The sequence below is a fragment of the Sus scrofa genome, chromosome 8 (assembly GCF_000003025.6).
Source record: "Sus scrofa isolate TJ Tabasco breed Duroc chromosome 8, Sscrofa11.1, whole genome shotgun sequence".
Lineage (NCBI taxonomy): Eukaryota > Metazoa > Chordata > Mammalia > Artiodactyla > Suidae > Sus > Sus scrofa.
Genome location: NC_010450.4, coordinates 130,094,224 through 130,121,596, shown reverse-complemented (window position 1 = coordinate 130,121,596; position 27,373 = coordinate 130,094,224). Strand labels below are relative to the sequence as shown.

General features: G+C 40.2%; 1 protein-coding gene across 1 annotated transcript in view; it reads right to left on the bottom strand.

Annotated features, from left to right (window-relative positions):
- FAM13A (family with sequence similarity 13 member A) overlaps positions 1 to 27,373 on the bottom strand; it is a 306,151-nt gene that overhangs the window by 206,135 nt on the left and 72,643 nt on the right. Inside the window, 1 exon segment of the mRNA XM_021100748.1 lies at positions 2,766 to 2,919. Coding sequence (XP_020956407.1) covers positions 2,766 to 2,919 — 154 coding nt within the window.

Genomic DNA, 27,373 nt, shown 5'->3' with positions numbered 1-27,373 from the left:
GTTGGGGTCCAGCGCAGACCACCCCAAAATGTGCCTCCAGGTCCTGCTAATTATTTGGAATTAAAGTGACTTATGGTCTGGCCACTGCAAAAGGGACTCTCTGGCCCTCCTTTCCATCTCCCTGGAAGCAGGAGATAAAAGTCTCCCGCAGAGGAAGCCAGCCAGTGGAGATGTCCACGCAGGGACAGAATCCTCCAACAGTTCTGTGGGCTTTCCTGGGTCAGGATCGGGCGGAAATGGCCAAGGCGTGCTCCCAGCACATCCATCCCACCTCCCGCCAGGATGTCGGTTTCTGGAGACTTCCTTCTCAAAGCTGCCTCGTGAGGATGAGACCTTGTTTTGTGCAGCTGCTCTCCCATTTTTCCTATTTTTTTCAGTGTGTTAATGATACCACCGTGAGCCTCCCAATCCCCTTTCAATCCAGCTTCCTTTTGGCTTATATCTCATGTTTCTCTGAACTTAGGGTTTTTTTTTTTTTTTAAACTGCATTCTAAACAACATCCAGGTTTCCAGCTCTCACCCTGGCTCGTGCGTTCTTTATTGTTAACGGATCCTAAAATGGCACTGGCACATCGCAGGCAACGAATTCCCATAACATCCATGCCATCCCTAACGGGGATAATTAAGGCCAGGAATCCATGTTCCTTGTTGCACGATTTGCCATCTCAGAGGTCAGACTGTCAGCATGGTCAGTAAAAGCGCATTAAACATTCTGCTTTAGCAGGATGACGCTTCACAGAGTAGATACGGGGTTTCCAACCACAATATTTATCTGCCTCTAGGCCAGCTCTGAAGCTTGCCTTAGGAAAACAGCAGGCATATCCATCCACTAAGATATCTGCCGTTTGGCTCCCCCGGGATTATCAGTTTATGTGTCTTGTACTCATGCTTAAACCTAGTAGCGCAAGGATTTCCACGCAGGGCGCTCTTCCAAAGATCTCAACAGGTGTTACTTTATCTGCCCAGCATGCAAGCTCCTATGGGTGTATTCCAGTGATTATCTGAATGTCAGCAAGTGTGTCTTGCCTGGGAGATCCTATTTATCTATTTTCATTCTATTTGAGCTTTACCGCATTATTTCATCAGTCCTAGTTAAAAGGTATGGGTGTTAAAAAGTATTTATCAGAGACCGAGCTGAAACAAAGTCAATCACTTTTTAATAGTTTTAAAAAGAGATTCTTTGCAAAGCCCTACAGGAATCAGAGAAGCACATTTAAGCTAGATTTTTTTGTTCTATTTAGAAAATTATATTAATTGCGGGGGGGGGCAAAACTGATACTTTTTTTCCCCCCTTTAATATTGTCTTGTGAATCACAGATATTTTCTCTGCTACTGTGCTTCTGCCGCCTCAGGCTGTGGTTGATCTTCTCCAAAGCTGCTTGTCTTCTCTGAGCCCTATTCTTCCCTTCCCTCAAATTTCAGTTGAAAGTTCCCTTTAGTAAGGTTGGAAAGATTCCCGTTAAACGCATTCCTCTCATATGTATTCGATCCCTCAGAGGGAGTCTGGTGTAGAGTCACACATAAACTCTAGTTTAAGAAAAGCTCATTTTGGTCTGCTGCTGCTGTTTTCGTTAGGAGCTACATGATACCTGCTACCTTTCATTGCTTCTTCTAAGTCATGCCTCACCTGGAAGAAGAAATGAAAACACCCCCTCGCTGCCCAGACTAAGTGCCTCTGGTTGTACCACTCACCGCCATATGAATCAGCAAGAGCAGAGTGTGGTCTGTATTGGGGTCAGTCTCAGGAACCCCCCACCACCACCTCCCCGAGAGACCCTCCCATATTAGTTCCATGAAGATTTACCTCGATATGAATGAGAAAGAAATAAGATGCCTTCCCTCTTGTCCCACATCTGAAGGATTTGGTCTGGATGTTTAGACTCTATCTCTCAACTGTAAATCTTTAGAGACCTACATGCCAACCGAACGTGTAAAAGATATGTCATAAATGATAAAAATGTATAAAAAGATTTCACAGGATTGGCTAGGATTCCTGTATAGGTTTTAAAACTACTCTCCTTTACTGGTGATAGTTACGCAGGACCGCAGAGCTTGGCCTTACAATCTGAGGCCGAACTTCAAAGTGTGCCAGACACAAGAGAGACGGAAAGTCAGAGTAACACTCTGTCTTCAGGAATCTGCAGTCTATGCAGTCAGCGAACACCTCTGGACAGAGGACAAGATAGATCCCTGCTGATGCCAGGCTTCCCTAAAAAGGTGGTGAGCTTAACTGACCACGGCGCTGGGAGCACATAAATGCTTTTGTGAGGATTTTGTAGCAGTGAGGAAACATCTATCCACAACTCTCCAATCTTAGGAGAAGAGATCTCCATTTAAAAAACCCCTGATATGGAGGATCATTTCATAAAAAGAATTCCATAAACAGAGGAATAATAATCTGAAGTTACAGCCATAAGGTTTTTCTTTCTTTCTTTTTTTTTTTTAACTTTTTAGGGCTTTTCCTGCAGCATATGAAGAATCCCAGGCTAGGGGTCTAATCCGAGCTACAGCGGCCAGTCTACACCACAGCAATGCAGGATCCACCCTGCATCTGAGACCTACACCACAGCTCACAGCAATGCCAAATCCTGAGCGAGGCCACTCAGGATTGAACCTGCAACCTCATGGTTCCTAGTCAGACTCATTTCTGCTGCGCCACGACGAGAAATCCCCATAAGGTATTTTTGTGACAGAGAATGATTTAAGTAAAATAGCTTCCATTGATGATACAGTGATAGTGAAAATTAAATACCAAAGTTACTCACTTTTACTATGATAAGCCTCGCCAGGTTTTCACACCTCTGGGCATCATTTTCCGTATACTCTACTTCAAACAGGGTATTGTAATTTTCAAGTATTTTAGCCATTATCTTGTTGCAGAGGTCTTGCTCTTTCATGCCTTCAAGCCCAGGTGGCACACTAGAAAGAAGGGGAAAAAAATACAGCACTATTTACAATAGCCAAAACATGGAAACAACCTAAATGTCCATTGACAGAGGAGTGGATCAAGAAGCTGTGGTACATATACACAATGGAATATTACTCAGCCATTAAAAAGAACGAAATACCAGCATTTTTAGCAACCTGGATGGAATATTACTCAGCCATTAAAAGGAATGAAATACCCGCATTGTAGCAACATGGATGGACCTAGAAATTATCATGCTAAGTGCAGTCAGCCATACAATGAGACACCAACATCAAATGCTTTCACTGACATGTAGAATCTGAAAAAAGGACAGACTGACCTTCTTTGCAGAACAGATGCTGACTCACAGACACTGAAAAACTTATGGTCTCTGGAGGAGACAGTTTGGCGGGTGGGGGGATGTGCTTGGGCTGTGGGATGGAACCCTGTGAAATTGGATTGTTATGATATTATACAACTACAGATGGGATAAATTCATTCAAGTAATTAAGAAAAAAGAAAAAAATTGAGAGGAATTACTTTGTAAAAACAAAATTGTAGCATAGCTGACTCAGGCTTATACTTGGACATTTCCTGAATGACTGATCAGGCTTCTTATAAGGACACGTGGTATTTTCAATAAGCTCTATAGTGACACATAGGATGTTGCTGGGACAACTGGAAAGTTCCCAAGATCGGAATTTATAGCTTGTGCTGCATAATAAAAGTACACATTGTTCAGGAAGCAGGTATAGGTTAACGTGGGAGCAATAATCTTTGTATATATTAAAAATTGCTACACATAAGGTAATGCTTATTTAAAAAAAGGAAAAGCAAGAAAGAAGAAGCGTTATGACAAAAAGAAAGAGTGTTTTAGCATGACAGCCACACAAATAATAGCAACACTACTTGAAGGATTTCTGATGGTGCACAAAAGGTACAAAACTTAAAAGATATATGCTTCTGGGAAAAAATATGGATAATTTTTGAAGCTGCATGATGTGTACATGGAAGATTTATTATACCATTCTCTCTTTTTTGGTAATGCTTAACATTTTCCATAATTACAAAAAAAGGTATACAAGTTTTCAGAATGCAGAAGACACCATAAATAAAATAGAAAGATAAGCTCAAATAGGAAGAAGAGAAATCTCTTCAGTAACATGGACGGCTGACACTGGATTAGTAATTAGACTGAAGAATTCTTACGAATCAATAAGAAAGTGAATAATAATTTTTAAAAAAGAGACAACAGAAAAACTCACAGAAGAAAATACTTGGGTAGTCAAGAATCTTATAAAAAGATACTTAACCTCATTGAGTAACCAGCGAAACGCATTAAAAAAGCAACACTGAAGTATCATATATCGTCTGTATCTGTTTCCTGTGTATTAGTTTCCTATGGCTGCTGCAACGAAACTGACCGATTGGGTGGCTTGCAACAAAATTTATTCTCTCCCAGTTCCGGGGGTCAGAAGAGTTCCATCACCATCAGTGGACAGAAATTAAAGCACGAGCAGGAGCATACACTCCACAGAGGCTCAAGTGGGGAGAATCTGGCAGCATTTCTGGGTTGTGGCTGCCTCCCTTCAGTCAAGGTCAACATCTTCAAATTTCCCTCTACTCCACCTTCACATGGTATTCTCTTCTGGACACATGTCCCGTCTCCTTTTGCCTCCTTCTTATAAGAATACACGTGATTGTATTTAATGCCCACTCAGATAATCCAGGACAATCCCTTTATTTAAAGATTTCTATCATAATTACAACTGCAAAGGCCTCCTTTTTCCCCAAATAAGATAACATTTATAGTTTCCAAGGCTTGCAGCCTGCTGTCTCTGGAAGATACAGCTCAGTCTACTATACCATCTTTGGAGCATCCACTCTAAGGTGATTCCCAGTGAGTGATACTCCTTTACTCCTCTACAGTGTAGACAGAACCGATGACCTGCCTCTGATCAAGGTCATAGGATGTCACTCTCCTGATGATGTCACACTGTATAAGACTCAATCTTAGCAGACGGCAGAGGGGATTCTGCTCCTGGTCTTGGAGAACTAAACTGCCATGTTCGGAAAGGGCCTGTGAGAGCGCCCCTCAAGCACCCAAACAGTACAACAGTGGCCTGATGTAGACCTGAGGCCCCTAGCTCACAGTCAGTAAGAAGCCGCGGTCTTCACGCAGCTGCAAAGAAATGAGTCCACCAACAACTGTAATGAGCTTGAAGACAGATTCTTTCCCTCCCTAGGAAGGAGGTATCCCCCAGCTGATACCCTGATGTCAGTTGTGTGAGACCCAAGCAGAGGACCCAGCCAAGTTGTGCCTGGACACCTGAGCTATGGAAAGCACGAGACAGCAAACTGTTGTTGTTTTAAGGCACTACATTTGTGGTGACTTGTTACACAAGTGCACACTAACAGAGTTCGGTATCGGAAGTCGGTTGCTGCTATAACAAATACCTTAAATAGAAGAGTCGCCTTGGCACTGGATAGCGAGAGGAGACTGGCAGAATTTGGGTAATATGACTGAGAAAGCTTAAAATGCTTTCAACAGATTATCAGTGGAACTCTGGATGGTAAGGACACTACCACAAGCGTTAGCCAGACAGTCACAAGGAAGAGGTGAGGTCAAGTCAGAGGACGTCCTATCTTACACAAGCAAAACATCAGGCAATGGGAAAAGTTGTAACATGTGCTGGGCAAACGTAGGTTGAGAACCAAAAGATGAATTTTAGAACCCCTTTGAGTTCTGTTTACTGATGATTGGAGGAAAGATCAACTATGGCCTCCTAGGTCTTCCTGTGAAAACAAAGAAGAGGTAGGTCTGGGTAAATAATGATTTTTTAAATGGAACAAAGAAGGCAGGAACAAATGACTGTTATCGGGTAGGGGAAGTCACCACAGCAAAGATAAAACATCAGTCATAAAGACGCCCAATTCTGCTTCAAAGGCAAAAATCAGCCTGAAGCTGTTTTGCAGGATCCAAACCCCCTCAAGCACCCGACCAACACATTAACTGGAGCCTGAGGCAGGACCACACGGACCACTGCTGTCCCTCAAGACTTTACTCAACCAGGTACCTGAATTGTCCATCTAGAGTGACCTCTGCCTTATGCTAATGCTAAAATCTCCACCCCAAGGGTGGGAACTGCTGGTATTTTTTTTTTGGGGGGGGGGGCTGCACCTGCAACATCTGGATGTTCCCAGGCTAGCGGTCAAATCAGAGCTATAGCTGCCGGCCTACACCACAGTCACAGCAACGCCAGATCCAAGCCACATCTGCGACCTACACCACAGCTCACGGCAACACTGATCTTCGACCTACCCAGTTAGGCCAGGGATGGAACCCACATCCTCATGGACCCTCGTGCGGTTTGTTAACTGCTAAGCCACAAAGGGAACTCCCTGCTGGTATTTTTGAACATGAAATGTATGTTGTACTGTGCAAACCCATCTCGGACTCCACTTCTAAATGGATGATTGTATCTGTCCTTTTATGAATATGCATGTACCCATAGCTTAAAACTTCCTGCTCTCAGAGTTCCTAGCGTGGCTCAGCAGTAATGAACATGACAAGTATTCATGAGGATGTGGGTTCGATCCCTGACCCTGCTCAGTGGGTTAAGGATCCGGAATTGCTACAAGCTATAATATAGGCAGAGATGCAGCTTGGAGTCGGTGTCACCATGGCTGTGGTGTAGGCCAGCGGCTACAGCTCTTACTGGACCCCTAGTTTGGAAACTTCCATATGCCACAGGTGTGGCCCTAAAAAGAAAAAAAAAAAAATCCTTCCCTGATTTTGATGTTCTAGGAGAGAGAGTGCTTTGAGAGCATTCTCCCTATCGTCTTACTGGTCACAAATAATGAATGTTTCCGCTTTAATCAAAACACTTGGTATGTTCACTGGCTAAGCACCTCAAGTGATGGACCCACTGCATCCAGTAACAGAAGGAAATTTAAAAATGAAATGTTGGCATTCCTATTGTGGCTAAGCAGTAACAAACCCAACTATTATCCATGAGAATTCAGGCTTGACCCCTGGCCATGCTCAGTGGGTTAAGGATCCGGCATTGCCACAAGCTGTGGTGAAGTTCGCAGATGTGGTTTGGATCTGGCATTGCTGTGGCTGTGGCGTAGCCAGTTGGATGCCTAGCCTGGGAACTTCCATATGCTGCAGGTGTGGCCCTAAAAAGGAAAAAAAAAAAAAAAAAAAAAGAAAGAAAGAAAAAGATTTTAAAAAATGTTTTTGGAAACAGAAAGAAGGGAGATCCTTGCTTTACTGGCAGAAAGCTTAGTGAAACTGTCTCTTGCAGTTATGTCAGCAATAGTATTTGTAAGCAACAAGGTTGCATATATAATCCAAAAAACTTCCAAGCAATGTTTTGAAAGCATGACTTGGTTTCTCCTTGCCAGTTATAGTAAAATGCAAGAGGAGGGGGGAGTGAGGGAGGAGGAGACAGAAATTGAGATTAAAACTGTTAAGTAAAGAGGAAATAGGACTTGATTTTAAAATTGACTCTACAGATGGCAAAAGACACTGAAAGTAAGAGATTCTCTGCCAGGCAAGCAGGATCAGTAGAAAAGGTAGAGAGGGTGACAATAAAACCTTGTGCTAAAACCTCAGAAAGACCAAAAGCTCCGATTATTCAGTTGGACCAGGAAGGGTGTGTCTCACAGATCCTTTCAGTCAAACCAAAGGGCCTTTAGGAGTTTCAAGAGATTGCACCTCAGCCATCTCAGCAGGAGCCTGCAATAGAGAAGGGATTATCTGGGAAAGACCTGTGGATGTGCCTTTTTTCTAATGGAGTGAATCCCAGTGAAATTCACAAAAGACATTAAGATTTTGAGAAATGTATTTCAGCAGAAACACTGCCAACTTGGAATGAAAGGGACAGAAAGGGTACAAAACGAAAGGAGGCCATCAGATTTCCAAAATTATATTGGCAGGAAGCAGGCTGATAAAATTACTCAGCTGCAAACATGTGCTGCCTTTCATCAAAAAATGAAGGATGACTCAGGGCAGAACCAAGAACCAAGAAGGTAAAGCTGAAAACCATGGAGAAGTATCCCCAGGCTTTGAAATCTAGTCAACAGATTCCCAACATTTGCTAGGCTGGATATCAGAAAAGCCATTAGCCAGCGACTTTTTTTTTTTTAATCTTTAATTTCCTTCTGTTTGAACCAAAACATCTATAGCTATCATCCTATGTTTGTTCTGTCATATTATGTCAGGTGTGTTGGGCAAATAACTTTCCTCTTCCATTTTATCCTTCCATTTTCTGTTGTGACAAAGCAGAAATTTCTGCACATTTTGGCTTATCTTGAGACTACATTAGATTCTAGATATTCTATATAATACATCTACTCTCAATCCTTTGTATTACAATATATTTCTGTAGTCATTTGTAAGGGTAAAGCTTCAGTTAAGTGAGAGCATCCATACCTTTCTTTAAGACCTTTTGCATCAAAGCTGCATCAGTCTGTGGAAATAGCTGTGGCAATTACAACCTGCTGTCATATGGTTACTTTGATTCATAGAAGCTTATCAATTTTAAATTTACCATTTTTTAAAAATAATCAAGGCAAAAACAAATGAGAAAAAAATATAAGGAGAGGATTCTGGGAAAATAGTGGAGTAGGAAGGACCAGAAATCAGTCTCCCTACCAAGACAACAATTATACCAGCAAAAATTGTCTGATGAAATTGTTTGGAACTTGAGTGTATTGAAGAGTTACAATATCCAGGGTAGGCAGTAAAGTGTGGTAAATTTTGTTCAATGTTAGCTCTTAGCACAGTAATCACTCATCCCCCACTCCAGCCATGTGGCAAGAAGCTATTCTCAAGTTCTTTGAGTAGCTTCAACACAGATTGTGAGAACCAGGATAAGCAAGCAAACAAACAAACAAACAAACTCAACACCCCCCACCCCTGTCTTCCAAATACTGGGGATGTATGCTCTGAATGTTGACTACTGCTGCTGAGGTGCAAAAAGGTGGGCAGCCATTGCTGCTGCACATCCTTCCCTGGCTGAAAGCCCCTCCCTTTTGGCTGATGTGACTTCTAGAAGGGCTAGAAGTCACATCAGCCCTGGCACCCCTTTTTCTGCTACTCTGACTTTTTTTTCTTTTCTTCTTATGGGAGGTAGGCATGAGAGACTAGAATATTCAGAAACAACTGCATATATAGGGAAAATTAGAAAGTGTGCATGCACACAGAAAGGCTAGAAAAAAAAAAGACCTGAGAAGACCTTGAATTTACACTTAGGGTTGATCTTAGTAAAAGATGGTCTACAACAATCAAAAACAAAACAAAAAACAGTTAACCAAAAACATTAAAAATAGCATACCCCAGGGAAGAAAGAGAATCTGACTTTCAGAGTTACCACATTATTAGATTTGAATGACCTCTGTTCAACAAAAATTACAAGGCATACAAAGAGACAGGAAAGTACGGTTCATTCAAGAAAAAAATAAATAGAAACTTTCCTGGAAAAAGACCTGATGGAAGAGATACTAGATAAAGACTTTAAAACAACTGTTTTTGAAGATGCTCAAAAAACTAAAGGAAGAAGCCAAAAAAGTCGAGAAAATAATGTGTGAACAAAATGGAAATACCAAAAAAGAGAAAAAACAAAACAAAAGAAATTCTGGAGATGAAAAGTATAATTGCAATGAGAAATTCACTGGAAGGATTCAAAAGCAGATTTCATCACACAGAAGAAAGAATCAGTGATGATGAATCTAGAACAATGGAAATCATTGAGTCTGAAGGACAGGAAGACAAAAGTTCAAAAAAAAAAAAAAAAAAGGAAACAGAGCCTAACGGACCTGTGGGATACCAGCAAGTGAACCAACATACATACTATAGGAGTCCCAGAAGGAGAAAAGAAAGAAAAAAGGGTAGAGAAAATATTTGAAGAAATAATGGCTGAAATCTTCAAGATGAAAGATATGAATACGAATATCCAGGAAGCTCAAAGGATTCAATGACCCACACTGAGATACATTATATTAAACTTTCAAAAGCCAAAGAGAAAGAGAAAATCTTGAAAGCAGCAAGAGAGAAGTGACTCATCACATACTAGGGAGCCTCAACTAGATCATCAACAGATATCTCATCAGAAACTCTAGAGGCCAGAGACCGATAAATTCAGAATGCTAAAAGAAGGGTTCCCATTGTGGCTCAGTGGTTAACAAATCCGACTAGGAACCATGAGGTTGTGGGTTCGATTCCTGGTCTTGCTCAGTGGGTTAAGGATCTGGCGTTGCTGTGAGCTGTGGTGTAGGTTGCAGACGTGGCTCGGATCCCGTGTTGTTGTGGCTCTGGGGTAGGCCGGTGGCTACAGCTCTGATTCGACCCCTAGCCTGGTAACCTCCATATGCTGTGGGTGCGGCCCTAGAAAAGGCAAAATACAAAAAAAAAAAAAAAAAGAATGCTAAAAGAAAGAAAGAAACCATCAAGCAATAATCCTGTATGTGGCAAAAATGTCCTTCAAAAGTAAGGGAGAAATTAAGATATTCTCAGATAAACAAAAGCTGAGGGAATTAGTTACCAACAGACCTGCCCTGTGAGAAATGCTTGAGGGAGTCCTCCACGCTGAAATGAAAGGCCATGAGGCAGGAAATTGAAGCTGTGCAAGATATAAATATTTCAATAAAGATAAATACCCCAGCAATTATAAAACCGTGTGTTATTGTAACAATGGTCTGCAACTGTACTTTATTTTCTAAGGAATTTAAGAGACTGATACATTTAAAGTTCAAAAAAGTTATTAGTTTAAAAGCTAAACATAGTGTAACTTGGCTTATAATGCCAAATCGAAAAGACTAATCATTTAAAACAACTATTAGGTACCCCAGTGTCAAAACCAGACAAGAACACTACAAGAAGGAAAATTACAGGCCAATAGCCTTGACGAATATAAACACCAAAATCTCCAACAAAATATCAGCAAGCCAAATTAAACAATACATTAAAAGGATCCTACACTATGATCGAGTGGGATTCATTCCAGAGATGCAAAGATGGGTCAATACCTGCAAATCCATGTGATATACCACATTAACAAAATCAAAGACAAGAACCATATGATCATATCAATAGATGCAGAAAAAAGCACTTGACAAAATTCAACGCCCATTTTTGACAAAAACTCACAGCAAAGTGGGTACAGAGGGAAAGTACCACAACACAATAAAGGCAATAAGCCCACAGTTAACATTATACTCAACGGTGAAAAGCGGAAAGATTTTCCTCTAAGATTGGGAATAAGACAAGGATGCCCACTCTCACCACTTCTATTCAACATGGTACTGGAAGTCTTAGCCAGAGCGATCAGGCAAGAAAGAAAGACAAGACATTCAAATTGGGAAGGAAGAAGTAAAACTGTCAATCTTTGCAGAGGACGTATTCTATACAGAAAGCCCTGAAGATTCCACCAAAAATGGAACTATAAAGAAGCAACATTTTTGTATGTTATTGAAGTAAAGTTGGTATTTATTCAGATTAGAGTATTAAAACTTTAGGGCAGAAGATGTAATAATCTCCACGGGAAATACAAAGAAAAGAGCCATAGAATGTACAGAAAAGGAAATGGGAAAGGAATGTAAACATTTCAGCACCAATCAACTAAACACAAAAGGAAATACTAATGCAGTAACTGAGCTACAAAAAAGCTATAACGTTTCCAATTACAAGATGTATAGGAGTTTCCATAGTGGCTCAGCGGAAATGAATCTGACTAGCATCCATGAGGACACAGGATTGATCCCTGGCCTTGCTCAGTGGGTTAAGGATCTGGCATTGTCATGAGCTGTGGTGTAGGTTGCAGATGTGGCTCAGATCTGGCATTGCTGTGGCTGTGGTGTAGGCCCCTGGTTACAGCTCCAATTCTATCCCTAGGCTGGGAACCTCCATATGCCATGGGTGTGTGCCCTAACAAGACAAAAAAAAGATGTATAAATATTTGGGACATGAGGTACAGCATGATTAATATAATTAACACTGCTGTATGTTATATAAAAATATTTTAATAAAATAAATCCTACGTGTTCTCATCACAAAGAAAAAATTATTCTTCTTTATTTTGTACTTATACGAGATGATGAATGTTCACTAAACTTATTGCAGTAATCATTTCATGATGTATACAAGTGAAACCATTAAGCTGTACACTTTAAACTTATCCAGTACTATATGCCAATTATATCTTAATAAAACTAGAAGGAAAAATAAAGCTGCAAGGCACATAGAAAAGAAATCCCACAATGACAGAAGTCCCTCCTTATCAGTGAAGAAGTGTAAATGGATTGAATGTAAATGGAATGAACTCTCCAATGAAAAGATGGATTGGCAGAAACAACAAACCAAATAGATTCACAGATATATACAGAATATTCTATCCAACAACGACAGAATACTCACTATAATCAAGTGTACGTGTGATATTTCTAGGTAGACCATGTGTTAGGTCACAAATTAGTCATAACACATTTTATTTATTTATTTATTTATTTATCTTATTCATTCATTCATTCTAGGGCCGCACCTGCAGCATATGGAGTTTCCCAGGCTATGGATCCAATCAGAGCTGTAGCCACCAGCCTATGCCAGAGCCAGGGCAACACGGGATCCGAGCCGCATCTGCAACCTACACCACAGCTCACAGCAACGCCAGATCCTTAACCCACTGAGTGAGGCCTTGGATGGAACCGGCAACCTCATGGTTCCTAGTCGGATTTGTTAACCACTGAGCCAGGTCAGGAACTCCATATTTTAAAAGATAGCTACCATGCAGTGTAACTTCTCTGACAGTAATGGGATGAAGTTAGGGATCAATAACATAAAAAAATTGGAAAATTCATTAAATTATGGAATTAAAGCATGTTTAAACAATCAATGATTCAAAGAAAAAAAATCTCAAGGAAATTAGAGGGAGTTCCCATTGTGGCTCAGCAGATAACGAACCCGACTAGGATCCATGAAGACTCAAGTTTGATCCCTGGCCTTGCTCAGTGGGTTAAGGATCCAGTATTGCCGAGAGCTGTGGTGTAGGTCATAGACGTGGCTCAGATCCCACACTGCTGTGCCTCTGGCACAGGCCGATGGCTACAGCTCCGACTGGACCTCTAGCCTGGGAACCTCCATATGCCACGGGTGCAGCCCTAAAAAGACAAAAAAAAAAAAAAAAAAAAAAAAAGGAGAAGAAAATTAGAAAATACTTGGAGATGAATGAAAATAAACCACAACAAACCAAAACTTATGTGATGTAGCAAAATGAAGCTAAGGAGGGAACATACGGCTATAAACACATTAAAAAACAAGTCTCAAATCACAAACCTAACTTTACAACTTAAGGAACTAAAAAAGAATTTTTTTAAAATCAAAAGCTAGCAGAAAGAAGGAAATGATAAAAGTTAGAGCAGAGGTGTAGGTCACAGCTGTGGCTCGATTCAATCCCTGGCCCAGGAACTTTCACATGCCATGAGTGAGGCCCTCACCCTAAAAAAAAACAGGAAAAGAAAAAGAACAGTGTTCACATACACACACACACATACATACACATATGCACTATATATATCACTTACATATAAATATATATATCACTAAATATCACATATATACTGTATATGACTATCACTCAGCCATTAAAAAGCAACGAAATATTGCCCTATGCAACAATGTGGATGGACCCGGTGAATACCATGCTTAGTGAAAAAAGAGAAAGACAAATATTGTATGATATCACTTCTATGTAGAATTTAAAAAATACAAATGAATGTGTATGCAAAACAGAAACAGACTTACAAATACAGAAAACAAACTTGAGGTTACCAAAAGGGAGAGGGAAGATGGAGTGACAAATTAGGGGTATGAGATTAACAAATACAAACTAGAGTATGTAAAACTGCTAAGCAACAAGGATACACCGTATAGTACAGAGGATTATATCCATCATCTTGTAATAACATATAGTGGAGTATAATCAGCAAAAATATGGAACCGCTATACACCTTACACCTGAAACTAACACATACTGTAAGTATCAACTATACTTCAATAAAAAATTTATCTAAGAAAATACTAAAGAGCACACAAAACTGTTAAAATAATAAATGAATTCAGGAATCAAAGCCAACACACAAAACTCAATTGTATTCCTATACACAGTGGTCAATCTGAAAAGGAAATTACAAAACAATTCCATTTACAAAAGTACAAAAAAAATCCCCCTTAGGAATAAATTTACCAAGGAGATGGAAGACTTACACAGTGGAAACTACAAAACGGTGGTGAAAGAAATTAAAGACATAAATAAATGAAAACACATCAAATGTTTATGGATTAGAAGACTTCATATTATCAAAAGGTGAATAGTACCCAAAATAATTTACAGATTCAAAGCAATTCCTGTCAAAATTTCAATGGCATTTTTCAGAAATAGAAAAACCCATTCTAAAATTCATATGGAATCATATAGGACTTCTAATACCCAAAACCAACTCAAAAAAGAAGAAAAATTGAAGACTTACACTTCCTGACTTCAAAATTTACCACAAAATTACAGTAATCAAACAGTTTGGTATTGGCGTAAAGACAGATACATAGACTAACAGACTAGAATAGAGAGCTAGATATTAACCCTAGCATGTATGCTCAAATGGTTTTTGACAAGGCTGCCAACACCATTCAATGGGAAATGGATAGTCTTTTCAAAAAAATTATACCTGGAAACCTAGATATTCACATGCCAAAGAATAAAGTTGACCCCTTATCTAGTGCCATATATAAAAATTAACTTAAAATAGATCAAATGGATCAAGGATCTAAAATAATAAAACTCTCAGAAGAAAACAAAGGACAAAGGCTTCATGACACTGGATTCGGCAATGATTTCTTGGATATAACATCAAAGACGCAAGCAACAAAAGAGTAATAGAAAAATGGACTTAATGAAAATTTAAAAATTTTGTTCTCCAAAGACACTACTGATAGAGTAAAAATGCAGTCCAGAGTGGGAGAAAATACTTGTAAATCATGAATCTGATAAGGGGTCAATATCCAGAATATATAGAGAACTCCTAAAACTCAATAACAACAGCAAAAAAAACCCCCAACCAGTCTGATTCAAAAATGAGCAAAGGATTTGAAGAGACATTTTCAAAGAAAAGAAATGTACACATGGCCAATAAGCACATGAAAAGTGTTCAACACCTCTAATCATTAGGGAAATGGAAATCAAAGTTGCAATGGGATACCACCTCACACCCCACTGGAGTGGCTGAAAAATAACAACAAACAAAAACCGCATAAAGCAATAATTGTTGGTGAGGATGTAGAGAAATTGTTCCCTGTGCACTGCTGGTAGGAATGTAACCTGGTATAGCCACTTCTGGGTATATACTCCAAATAAATAAAAGCAGGGTCTGGAAGAATATTTGTACGCAAACCTTCATAGCAGCATTATTCACAATAATTAAAACATGGAAGGAACCCAAATGTTCATGGATGGATAAAGAGAAAAACAAACTGTAGTACAGTGGCCCCTGAACAACGAAGGGTCCCCTAAGGGTGCAGACCCCTGGGTAGCTGAAAATCTGTATACAACTGTATCGTTCGCCCTCCACATCCATGGATTCACCTTCGTGGATTCAACCAAGCTCGTGTGGTATAATAGCATTAGCATTTACTGAAAAGAAAATCCATGTATAAGTGGATCTGCACAGTATCCATCCATGCTGTTCAAGTATCCAGTGTTCATACATAAAACGAAATATTGGAGTTCCCGTCGTGGCGCAGTGGTTAACGAATCCGACTAGGAACCATGAGGTTGCGGGTTCGGTCCCTGGCCTTGCTCAGTGGGTTAAGGATCCGGCGTTGCCGTGAGCTGTGGTGTAGGTTGCAGACGCGGCTCGGATCCCGCGTTGCTGTGGCTCTGGCGTAGGCCAGTGGCTACAGCTCCGATTCAACCCCTAGCCTGGGAACCTCCATATGCCGCGGGAGCGGCCCAAGAGATAGCAACAACAACAACAACAACAAAAAGACAAAAGACAAAAAAAAAAAAATTAAAAAAAAAAAAAAAGATGCATTTGGGATAATCATATTCACACTAACACGCTAAGCTGTACATTATGTCCATGATGGCACTTAACCAAAATAAGACTGATATTTATTCTTTGATACAACTACTGTGGTCACCCTATTATAGGTTAAAGTCTGGATCTACATTAAAAGCCAACTTAAAAAAAATTTCTTTTTTAATTAGCTTAGACATATTTTAACTTCTCTTGTTAAATAGCATTTGGAGGTTATGTCCAATGGCTGATTTTACTTACTTATATGTTCTTAAGACTCTTTCATGAAAATCATGCCAAAAATCTGCTGTGCTATTTTCTAAATTTTCGGTGTTATGAAAAGTTGAATATGACCTTGAATGTGTCTCACACTCACTCAAGTACCATGTGTCCTGCAGGCTAGGGGTCGAACGGGAACAGCAGCTGCAGGCCTATGCCACAGCCACAGCAACACAGGATCCGAGCTACACCGCAGCTCATGGCAATGCCAGATCCTTAACTGAGTGAGGCCAGGGATTGAACTTGCATCCTTATAGATACCAGGCAGGTTCGTCACCACTGAGCCATGATGGGAATGCCTTGACCATTTTAGTTCTAATGTACATATTCTCAGGGGGGACTACACTGCCCCAAAGAGGGTATATTACTTGGGGGGGCATTAAAAAAAATCTTACTTTTTATATTATAAAGTAGAGATATTACACACACATACACAGATAAATAGTATATCTATGGCATTAAAATTTAATTGAGGAGGGAATGTGATTAGGAAAAAAGTTCTAAAATGGCCCTTTCTGAGAATACAAAGGGAAAAAATGCAGAGAAACCCTGGTCTAGTCCTTTCAGTGTTACTGTGAATGTTCAATGCTGGCTCCTAACATAGGATCCACCCGGCGGCGACCGAATGCAGGGAAGAGTGGGGCTCTTGGAGGAAGGGGTAGATGGAAGGAAATGTTTGAGATTTTGAGTTCAGGTCCTGGATTTATACAGTGCAGCTTTCAGAAAGTTGCTTAACTGAACCATAGCTACTTCATTTATAAAATAGCCATATTGGGAATAGATGTTGCAGAGGTCTTATGCAAAGTATAAAAGCTTAGGTGAAAAATGCTTTGCAAAACTATGGAGTCAGAAAAGGATCAGGGGTTACCAGAGGCTTGGGTAAAGGGAAGGGTTGACTTAGAGGGACACAAGGGAACTCTTTGGAAAGAAGGAAGTAGGCTACATCTTAATAGCACTGGTGGTGATAGGATTGTAAGACCTTGTTGAAACTTAGAACACTATACTAAAATGGATATGCTTTACGCTACATAAACTATGCCTAAATAATCCCCCAAAAATGTTTAAAGTGCCTTACAAACTCTAAATAATCATACCCACATTTTCTACCATGCTGAGTAAGAGTCTAGCTCTTGAAGTACCAGTGTTGGCCTACACTGAACTGGCCACTGCCCAAAATGCTCTAGTCTTTTTCATAGGAATTGCTATTAAACTGGGTCTTTCTAGTCCCAATCTCCCTGGAGAATCAAAAGTCAACAGTAAACATTTATTTACTGTAAATATCCGTCTCCTAAATCTCCTTTTTTTTCCACCTATGATAAGAAGAGACAACCTATATTTTGGAAGTAGTCTTCCCTCTTTCATTTCTAACCATGCTGTCTGTCTTCTTAATTGTTCTTCTCAGCTTTCTTTCACTGACTAATTTCACATGCATCAAGTCTTCTATATCTTAAGCTAAATCATCAATGAAAGGTTTAAGTGGGTAGGGAGCAATGCGATACTTCACTCGTAAACTCGCCTTGGACTGTCACCGTTTTATACCTCAACCCCCTTAGAATATGATTGCTCAGCCGGGCTTGAACGTAACTAAATTCATTATGATTAGATCACATTGCCCAATCCTGTCCACACACATTATGTGCAAACACTGTCCTCAACTAATTATTTTGCAATAAAAAATGTTGACATGCTGAGACATTCCCCCTTGTGCAGTTCCTTGAAAAATTAAAAAATATATTATTGAAAGTAATGACTGGAGGCCAGGTTTAATAACCACTTTAAAAGATATCAAAGTTTCCAAATGGGTACCTCCTACCCATGAATCTATTGCGATTGACCTATATTCATTTACGTGTTATAAATAAAAAAATTCATACAAATGAAAAGCTGGTCTTCAAAGATAACATTCAATAATAAAGCACCTACTGTTTCTTGGAATTGAGGTGAGGAAGTGGAAACAAAAATTTCCAGACCTGTTTTTGTACCTGCACCTCTCCACCCAATCCTCCGGCAATCCTTCCCGTCTTAAGAACTAAGATGTTAGCCTTTCCGGGTATTCAATTTCTATTATGTACATCAGCTTCCATTTTTTTCATCCCATATTGCAGGTTTTATAAATAGTGCCACTTAACATTAATCCAGTTGATGAGAACTCATCTTTTCCACTCAAAAGAACTAACAGAACATAAAACTTCCTCCATGAAGGTTCTAGACGCCTACATCAATAATTACCCAACCATGTCTATATAACAGACACAGATAAATGTTTGGCATAAACAGAACAATTTTAAATGAACTACTTGGATATTTTTAAACATCCAGATGTTTGACACTAAGTTAACAATTATTTGGGTAGATAAGCAAGTTTTTAAATAATTTATATTGCACAACCAGATACGTTTCAATCTATTTTAGATACATAGTTTTAACCAAAATAGCAAAAAATAAATAACTGACTGTCACTAAAGATAGTTATTATTAAACTTGCAACGATAAAAATCAGACAGAAATTGATATACTTAAACACGAAGACTGGGATATTGATACTATCATTTTCAAGAGCGCTTCAAAACCTGCCATGTTACATTAAAACAAAATATATCCTAAGTATCTAAAAAAAATCTGTCCATAGTATAGTGGCAAGGAGAATACTGAGGTAAAGGCAAAAGGGCAGATGGAGTTCTGCCATTACCAGAATTAAAAGAGATGAAGTGTTGGTGTTTCAAAGAAATGGTTTGCCTAAAAAAGGGTTGCAGATTCAGGGAGAAGAGAGGTGACCCAATTTAAGATCTGGGTGAACTTGTCCACGACTCCCACTTCTCTATGAGGATGTGGCAGATATTAAAGCAGCAGATTGACAGAGATGGCTCGTAATTCTACTCGGCACCTCTTAAACTGCGAGACCCAGAAGCAGTCAGGGTCTCTCTGGGGTTTCAGATAACCTGCACTAACAGAAGCGCTAAAACATGACAAGACAAGACATCTAGTGGGAAGTGGGGCTTGCGTGCAACGGTGGAAACTTTGGCAGACTCCTCTGCAGCAGGCCGGGAAGGGCCCAGGGCTCAGAGCCAGTGCACCTGCGCTCCCGGGCAGCTCCTACCCATCACTACACGCCACGTGGGCACCGAACTACACCGGACACCTTCTCACTTTCCACATCTGAGTTTTGCCCTCTGAGGTATCTTGGATATCTTCCATTTCTATAATCCTACTCTTCTTTTTTCTTTTCTTTCTTTCTTTCTTTCTTTTTTTTTTTTTTTTTTTTGTCCTTTTGCCATTTTTTGGGCCGCTCCCAAGGCATATGGAGGTCCCCAGGCTAGGGGTCGAATCGGAGCTGTAGCCTCTGGCCTACACCACAGCCACAGCAACACACGATCCGAGCCTCGTCTGCAACCTACACCACAGCTCACGACAATGCTGGATCCTTAACCCACTGAGCAAGGCCAGGGATCGAACCTGCAACCTCATGGTTTCTAGTCGGATCCATTAACCACTGAGCCACGATGGGAACTCCTATAATCCTACTTTTCTGAAGAAGCTCCCTGACGAGGTGAGGCCAGTGCCGACGCCTGATGGCCTGAGAACACAAGTGAAGAGCAAAGCGGGGGGCGGAGGGGGCGAGGCGGGGTGGGGGAGGCTGGATGTATGTGAACACAGCACGAGGATTTTGTAGAAACTCAACTTTAGGACAACTTCTCATTTTAAAGCAGGAGGGGCGAAATCTCACGTTTCATTGAAAGGATTCATTTCTGGGCTTTCCCTATAGAAGCGTCCCCATGCCAGCAAGTGACAGCACTCTCAGTCCCGAGCGTGGGTATAAATTTTATACCCACCCAAAGTGATCAGGATCAGATTGTTAGCAGGGTGAACGCCTCACGTCGCTTTTAATCATGTCCTCCCCTGCCCCTCTGGGTCTGGTAACGAAACAATACATTTTCCACCTCAGAGCTTCGACTCACAACATACATTTTTTCTTGGAATGTGCCTCCCTCACTTAGAAAAGTCTGTTTATCCTCCAAGGTTCAACTAAATTATGTGCCACTTTCATCAAACCATTCTTTGTTATTCTCACAGAATTCATGCAATCTTCTATCACAGCGTGTCTAAGTATCTGTTTTGTTTTATAATTGCCTGTGAAGGTATTTGTCCCCACTGCACGCGGAGTATCTTAAAGGCAGGGAGTTTACCCAAATCATCTCAAATCTCCCACAGAACCTGCTGCTACACCCGGCGAAGAACTAAAAAAATCTGTGTTCTCCGAGAAGCAGAATCGATCTCCACGGTTCCTTTTCAATGCAATTAAAAGTTACTTTCCACTTTCACTTATAAGATGAACAAGTGCCAGGAATCTAATGCGCAGCAGTGATGATGCTTAAAAACACTGTACTATATACTTAAAAGTTGCTGAGAGAGTAGATTTTAAATGTTCTCCCCACAAAAAAGGGGAATTATGGGATGTGGGGGAGGTGTGAACTAGTGCTATGATGCTAATCATTTGGCCATATTTCACGCTATCAAATCGACACACTGTACACCTTAAATTTACAAATGTTATATGCCAATTGAATCTCAGTAAAGCTAGCAAAAGATAAAGGGTGACTGGCACCCCCAAAATTAATGTCTTCTTTGTATATAAATGGACCACGTGCTTATAGGGTAGAGTATAAAATAGAGTGTAACGAGTGTAACGAACATATTCAATGTTCTTGCTGTTGGCATCAGAATAAAGAGCATTTATGACGTTTTTCATCTCCTATGGGAAGCAGCTCTCCCCCCATCAGCAAGGTAGAGGCAAACGCAGCCATCTCTTTAATCTCGATAACGCCTGGGATGGAGCCATTAGCAGGCTTCCCAATGGGCTCAAGGAACACGGGCAAGGCCTTTGGGGAAATACACAGCAAGAAACACAGGGTCTTTACCGAGAGCTCATATTGTCATGTTACCGAACATGAAAGGAAAACCGGAATCCTTCATGGTTCTAGTGTTAACCCATGTTCAGGTCCCAGTAGGGGTGCTTAACGGTGGGTCTCAAAAGAGTAAGAAAACCTCTGAGAGTCTCAAAATCATCTTTATAAAAGTTTCAAGGAAATGGTTTTGATACCATGCCCAGCTTCACGGTATCGGACAGCAGCCTACCTTAAGACTGGCAAAAGTCTCAGGAATCTTTGTGAAAACGTGGTAAAAAATGTAAAGGAAAAAAAAGGCAACCATCTTATTCTCATTTTCTTCTGCAGTATGTGTAGATACAGGTGCTTTATTCTAAAACTGAGCCCACTGAAAACTTCGGAAAAGATTCTTCAAGTAGTGAACTTGACCTCAAATGTCAGCTCCTTGCCTCCTCCTCTGCTTTTTTCAAATTGTAGAAAATGCATACAACATAAAATTGACCATCTACTTAGCATTTTTAAGTATAGAGGTTCAGTATAAGCATATACATGTTGTTGTGAAACTGATCTCCAAACCTTTTCCACCTTGCAAAACTGAAACTCCATAACCACGAAACAACTATTTCTCCTTTTCTGCCCCCGAGGCTCTGGACAACCACTATTCTACTTTCCGTTTCTATGAATTTGAATCCTACACACGCCTCACAGGAGTGTCATCATACAGGTATTTGTCTTTCCGTGGGCTTATTTCATATGGGCATGATGTCCTCTAAGTCCATTCATGTCGTCTGTCACAAATGGCAGAACGTCCTTCCCTTTTAAGGCTGAATATTCTTTTGTATTTCTATGCCACGTCTTGTTTATCCATTCATCCATCGATTGGTTACTCCAAACTCTTGCCTAGCGTGCTTTGCCTTTTTCTTTCTTTGTTTCCTTTTTTTTTCTTTGAAGGGCTGCATGTGCAGCATATGGAAGGTCCCAGGCTAGGTAGGGGTCGAATTGGAGCTGCAGCTGCTGGCCTACAGCATAACCAGAGCAGTGCTGGATCCGAGCTGTGTCTGGGACCTACACCGCAGCTCACGGCAACGCAGGATCCTTAACCCACTGAGCGAGGTCAGGGATCAAACCCTCACCCTCGTGGATAGGAGTTGCATTCGTTTCTCCTGAGCTACAAGGGAAACTCCGCCTTTTTCTGTTTGGAAGTGTTAAACAGCAACCAAGTGTTTAACGAGCAGAAGGAATGGAATAAAAACAATTCTTAAGTCAGACTTTACCCAATTGAAATGAGCCAAAATGTTTGGAAATGATATAAACATTCAGTGAGGCTGTTTACTTCTTAAACAACTGAAGAAAATGTTTGACTTCCTGAACTTAGCTGATGTACTTACAACTAAGCGAAAGCGGGTCTGAAAAGAATCCAAAATAAGGCAACTTAATTTGTACAACACATAAAACCTTATGAGGTCCTGTCTATGTTTGCATTCTTCCGCCAAAGCATTATATCCATTTTCAGGAAAGCTAAATACTTCATCAGTAAAAAAAATGAAAACCAGTTCACTACCATGAACTTACTCCCTTTATCTGTGGGGTTTTTTTTGGGGGGGGTCAGTCCAGGGGAACACAGGGGAATGTTATTGTCCAAGAAGAGTTAGAATACTTTTTCTAAGCACTAAACTGTCAGCTGTCATCCAACCATGCATGCATCCATCAATGGATCAAAGTATCAGAAGCAAGGCAAGTCACTGACACGTCTAAGATGGATAGATCAGACTCCTGCCCTTCAGAAGTTCACCAGTGGGATCAGGGGAGGAGTCATGAAGAAGCCAATGTGAGCAGGCTTCAAGAGCCATGCAAAAGATGGTGGGCATGCCAAGCAGAAGAACGCGAAAAATGCCACAATACCTCCAGAACCGTGGCTGTTCTTTGGTCTTCCCACCAACAGCATTTTCTTCTTTTCTGGATCTTACTCTCTTGATTCAAATCCCATCAGGGTATCCGTCTGAGGGTCAGAATTAAAGAAGGGCTAGAGGGCTCCTTTAATACCCCTCACGGATTTGTGATTTTCCACGAAGAGTTTCTTAAGACGGGATGCTGTTTAGTCTTTCTACTTCCTTTCAGTTTTGGTGGCAGTAGAGCAGCAGGTAAAAGACCTCTCTTAATTTCCAAGTGCAGAACACTCATCTACTGGCACACAGAGAGCACCGAAGTAGTAAACCATTAGGCTCTAAAAATTCACTCAAAGTCAGTCACCGAGAATACAGAACTTATTCTCTTGGAAGGGAAGAAAAAGTATGTGTGGTGTTTAGGTTCTTTTTTTTAAGATTTATTCTATTATAGTTGATTTACAATGTTCTGTCAATTTCTGTTGTATGGCAAAATGACCCAGTCATATATATATATATATGTGTATATATACACACACACACACACACATTCTCTTTCTTACATTATCCTCCATCATGTTCCATCACAAGTGACTAGATATAATACCCTGTGCTATTCAGCAGGATCTCATTACTTATCCACTCCAAATGCAGGTGTTTAATTTCCTATGCCATTGTTAACTGAAAAAAAAATGTAGTCCCTAAAAGTTGAGAGTTATGGCTTATTCAGTGGACAAACCTGAGGACTGAAGCCTGGGACACAGCATCTCAGCTAACTGAGAGACTGCTCCAAAGAGGCATGGCTGGGGAGCCAGGAGATGGAGGAGTTTTTGCAACAAAGACCATTAGTCAGAACATCAAAAGATTACTGTGAATAAAAGGCAACCAGATACCTCAAGGAATTTAGCACTATTCTTTATATGGGAAGATGCAAGATATGGGCTCACTGATACCATTCCTTTGATGTGCAGCTCAGCCATCTGGGGCCAGAATCCTGTGCTTTCTCATCCTGAGTCTCCTCAGGATGCACTGTCAGGGATGGACGTAATGTGGTGGCTTGTGTCATCCTTTATTTACTGATGTGGCAGGCAATCGTTCTCATTCACACCATCCCCCCAAAACCAATTTAACCCATAAATTAGATTTACATTATTCACTACAAAAATAAGATGAGAAGGGCAACGGTTGCATTGTGTGTTAAAATAGATTTTTATGAATTTGTTCAGGAAGCTGAAAACAGTAGCAAAAAGAATAACAAGCAGTAGAAGTAGTAGAAAAAAAGGACACTTACTGAACACTTAACTGAATTCAAAGGCAAAACACTCTGAATCCACAATCTGATTTAATTTTCACAACAACCCTAGGAGGACGGACGGTCCTGCTCTAACCTCTGTTAGACATAAAGGAGTATCATGCAAAGTGAAAAAAAAAAAAAAAAAAAAAAAACAGACACGGGAGACCCCATACTGTATGATTCCATTCATTTGGAAGGTCAAGTAAAGGAAGATCTGTAGAGACAGAGTAGACTAGTGGTTGCCTGGAGACTGCGTTCACCATAAAGGAGCCATGAGGGGGTCTTGTGGGAGGAGTAAAAATATGTTCCCAAACTGATCCGATAATGATTCTGTCACTCAGAAAAGTTACCAAGAATCACTAAAGTGTACACATCAAGTGGGGGAGTTGGATAATATATAATATATAATATATAAAGCTGCTATGAAGAAAAAAAAAAAAGATGAAGAAACACAGGCTTAAAGTTTAAGGAACATACCCAAGATCATTATACTAGTTTCCTATGGCAGCTGCACCAAATTACTAAAAACACACCGATTTTAAACAATCCATACTTATTATCTTAGAGCTCTTGCCAGAAGTTCACAATGGGTCTCACAGGGCTAAAATCAAGGAGTGGAAGCAAAACTGAAGATATACAAAAAATGATGAGTAAGTTTAGCTATAAACTAAAAGAAAAACAGAGGGCTAAAAGCCAGCCTGGCCCAATGATCAGAAACAGTCCTTCGTTTCAATGCTCTTAAAATCATCTGCTTCAGAGGGAGAGAAAATACACAAATGAGCAAAATGATAAACTGAATTTCTTTTCTACAACAAAGGGATTAAAATGACTGAGCACTCTCATGGAGAGAAAAGGAAGGAAATAGCAGGTAAGAATAAATACATAGAGGTATCCCCAAGACCTCTTACTTTACTTAACAATAACTTTTTTTTTTCTTTTTAGGGCTGCACCTGTGCCATATGGAAGTTCCTAGGCTAGGTGTCAAATCAGAGCTACAGCTACCAGCCTGTGCCACAGCCACAGCCACGCCAGATCTGAGCCATCTCAGTGACCTACATCTTAGCTCACAGCAACAGCGGATCCTTTAACCCACCAAGTGAGGCCAGGGATTGACCCGAATCCTCATGGATACTAGTTGGGTTCTTAATGCACTGAGCCATGACAGGACCTCTCAACAATAACTTCTTTATCATGATTATTGGAACCTTAAATTTTAAAAGGAGAATACTCATCTTGATATATTACCACATTCTTTGATCCATTGCCTGGCCAGACCTATATTTAATACTGTCACTGCTGATTTTCTGAGTTTTGTTTTTTTTTTTTTTCAACCTGGCTTCCCCAATTCCTTTGTAAACTGCAACCCAAATGTAGGCATTGTCTCTTGTGAAACTGCTTCCTGAAAAATTTTACAGGATTATTGTTGAACATATATGTACCAATTTATATTTGTAAAGCAAAAGTTTTGTGCAAGTTTTAACACAAGGTACGGTTACTACTTAAAAAAAAGCATAAATGCTCGTGAGAGGAAAATTCATGAAGAAACCTGAACAAAGCCATACTTCTTACGGAAACTCATGAACTTTGAGCAGCACAGAAAGCACATCTGTACTAATTATTAACACTTCTTTAAGGAGGCCTCTGACAGCTGTATTCCAAAGTTCATTTTAAGTCAGTGTTAAGAATTAAGAACACAGTTTCTGATAAACACAATGGTTAAATGCTGATTTCACTCCAGGTTAGTTTAGAGCAACCGACACAACCCAAAAGAGTTTTGAAATCCCATACACTTGAAATGGAAAAACCAAAAACAAGAAGACAATATAGTGGGAACGAAAGCTTTAAAACACAACACCCATTATAAAAATGAAAGAGAGTCATAAGTTATATTTTACCTAAAACTCACTTATTCATTCCACAAGGAGTTTCTACATTTGCCCAAACTGGAGAAACATCAAAACAAATGATTGTGTTTGTGGAACTTTGGTGGTGTGGCAGGGAGGCAGTGAGGACAGATGAATGGATGAAGACATCACAGACCACGTTTCTAATGCATCTCGAAAATGGGTACTTGAAGGACCGATTCAAATGGAAACATTCTGGATTCAGTCCGTTTGAAGGGCTATAAATACAGCTTTTTACTTTAATGCTGTTTAATTCTACTTGAGAATTGATGGACTCTTTTTCTCTGACATATAGTAGATGCTTTATCACATCATGGAAAGTGCAGGGGGAAAGAGCAGGTTAGGGAAAGGGCGGGAGAGAGAATGAAGGAGGGCAGGAAAGGGGGGGTGGATCAGTCAGAAGAGAAGAGGAAAGGAGGAGAGAGATTAAGATCCTGGACCAGCACGTATGTGACAAAAGATTATTTAAAGAAGAACAAACCAAGTTATGGCCTGTGGAAATGCAAGATGAGGGGGCTATATCCAGTCACTTGTGATGGAACATGACGGAGGATAATGTGAGAAAAAATATATATATATATGTTCTCTATATATATTTTCTATATGAATGTAGGACTGGGTCACTGCTGTACAGGAGAAGTTGACAGGACACTGTAAATCAACTATAATGGAAAAAATAAAAATCATAAAATAACGAAAAAAATGTTTAAAAAAGACATGGAAGAAGAATGCAGAATTTGCACAAAAAGAAAAGAGGGGACAGAAAGGAGGTGGGAAAAACACTGGGAATCAGAGTTTCTAAGATTGGGAGTTTAAATGCAATCTGAGTAAGGAGTGGGCTTCTGGGGGGAGGCTCCCAGGGGTTACTGGGCTGTGTCACCAAGGAGATGTTGCTGTTTGATTGTGTGTGTACGTGTTACATAGGTATGTCTATATATGTGTCAATCACGAAAGAGTCATCTAAAAACCAGGTAGATATTATTTTTATGACATAACAAGAAGTCAGTGAAATATGTCTGGGATGTATACCATTCACACAGAGGAACCAACCTTCCTGGACCTTTCTGGCCACTGAAATGTGAGGGGATAATATTCTGAACTTGAAAGCCTCCTAAACCTTGATCAAGAGAGAATAAGGCAAATTATAAAGC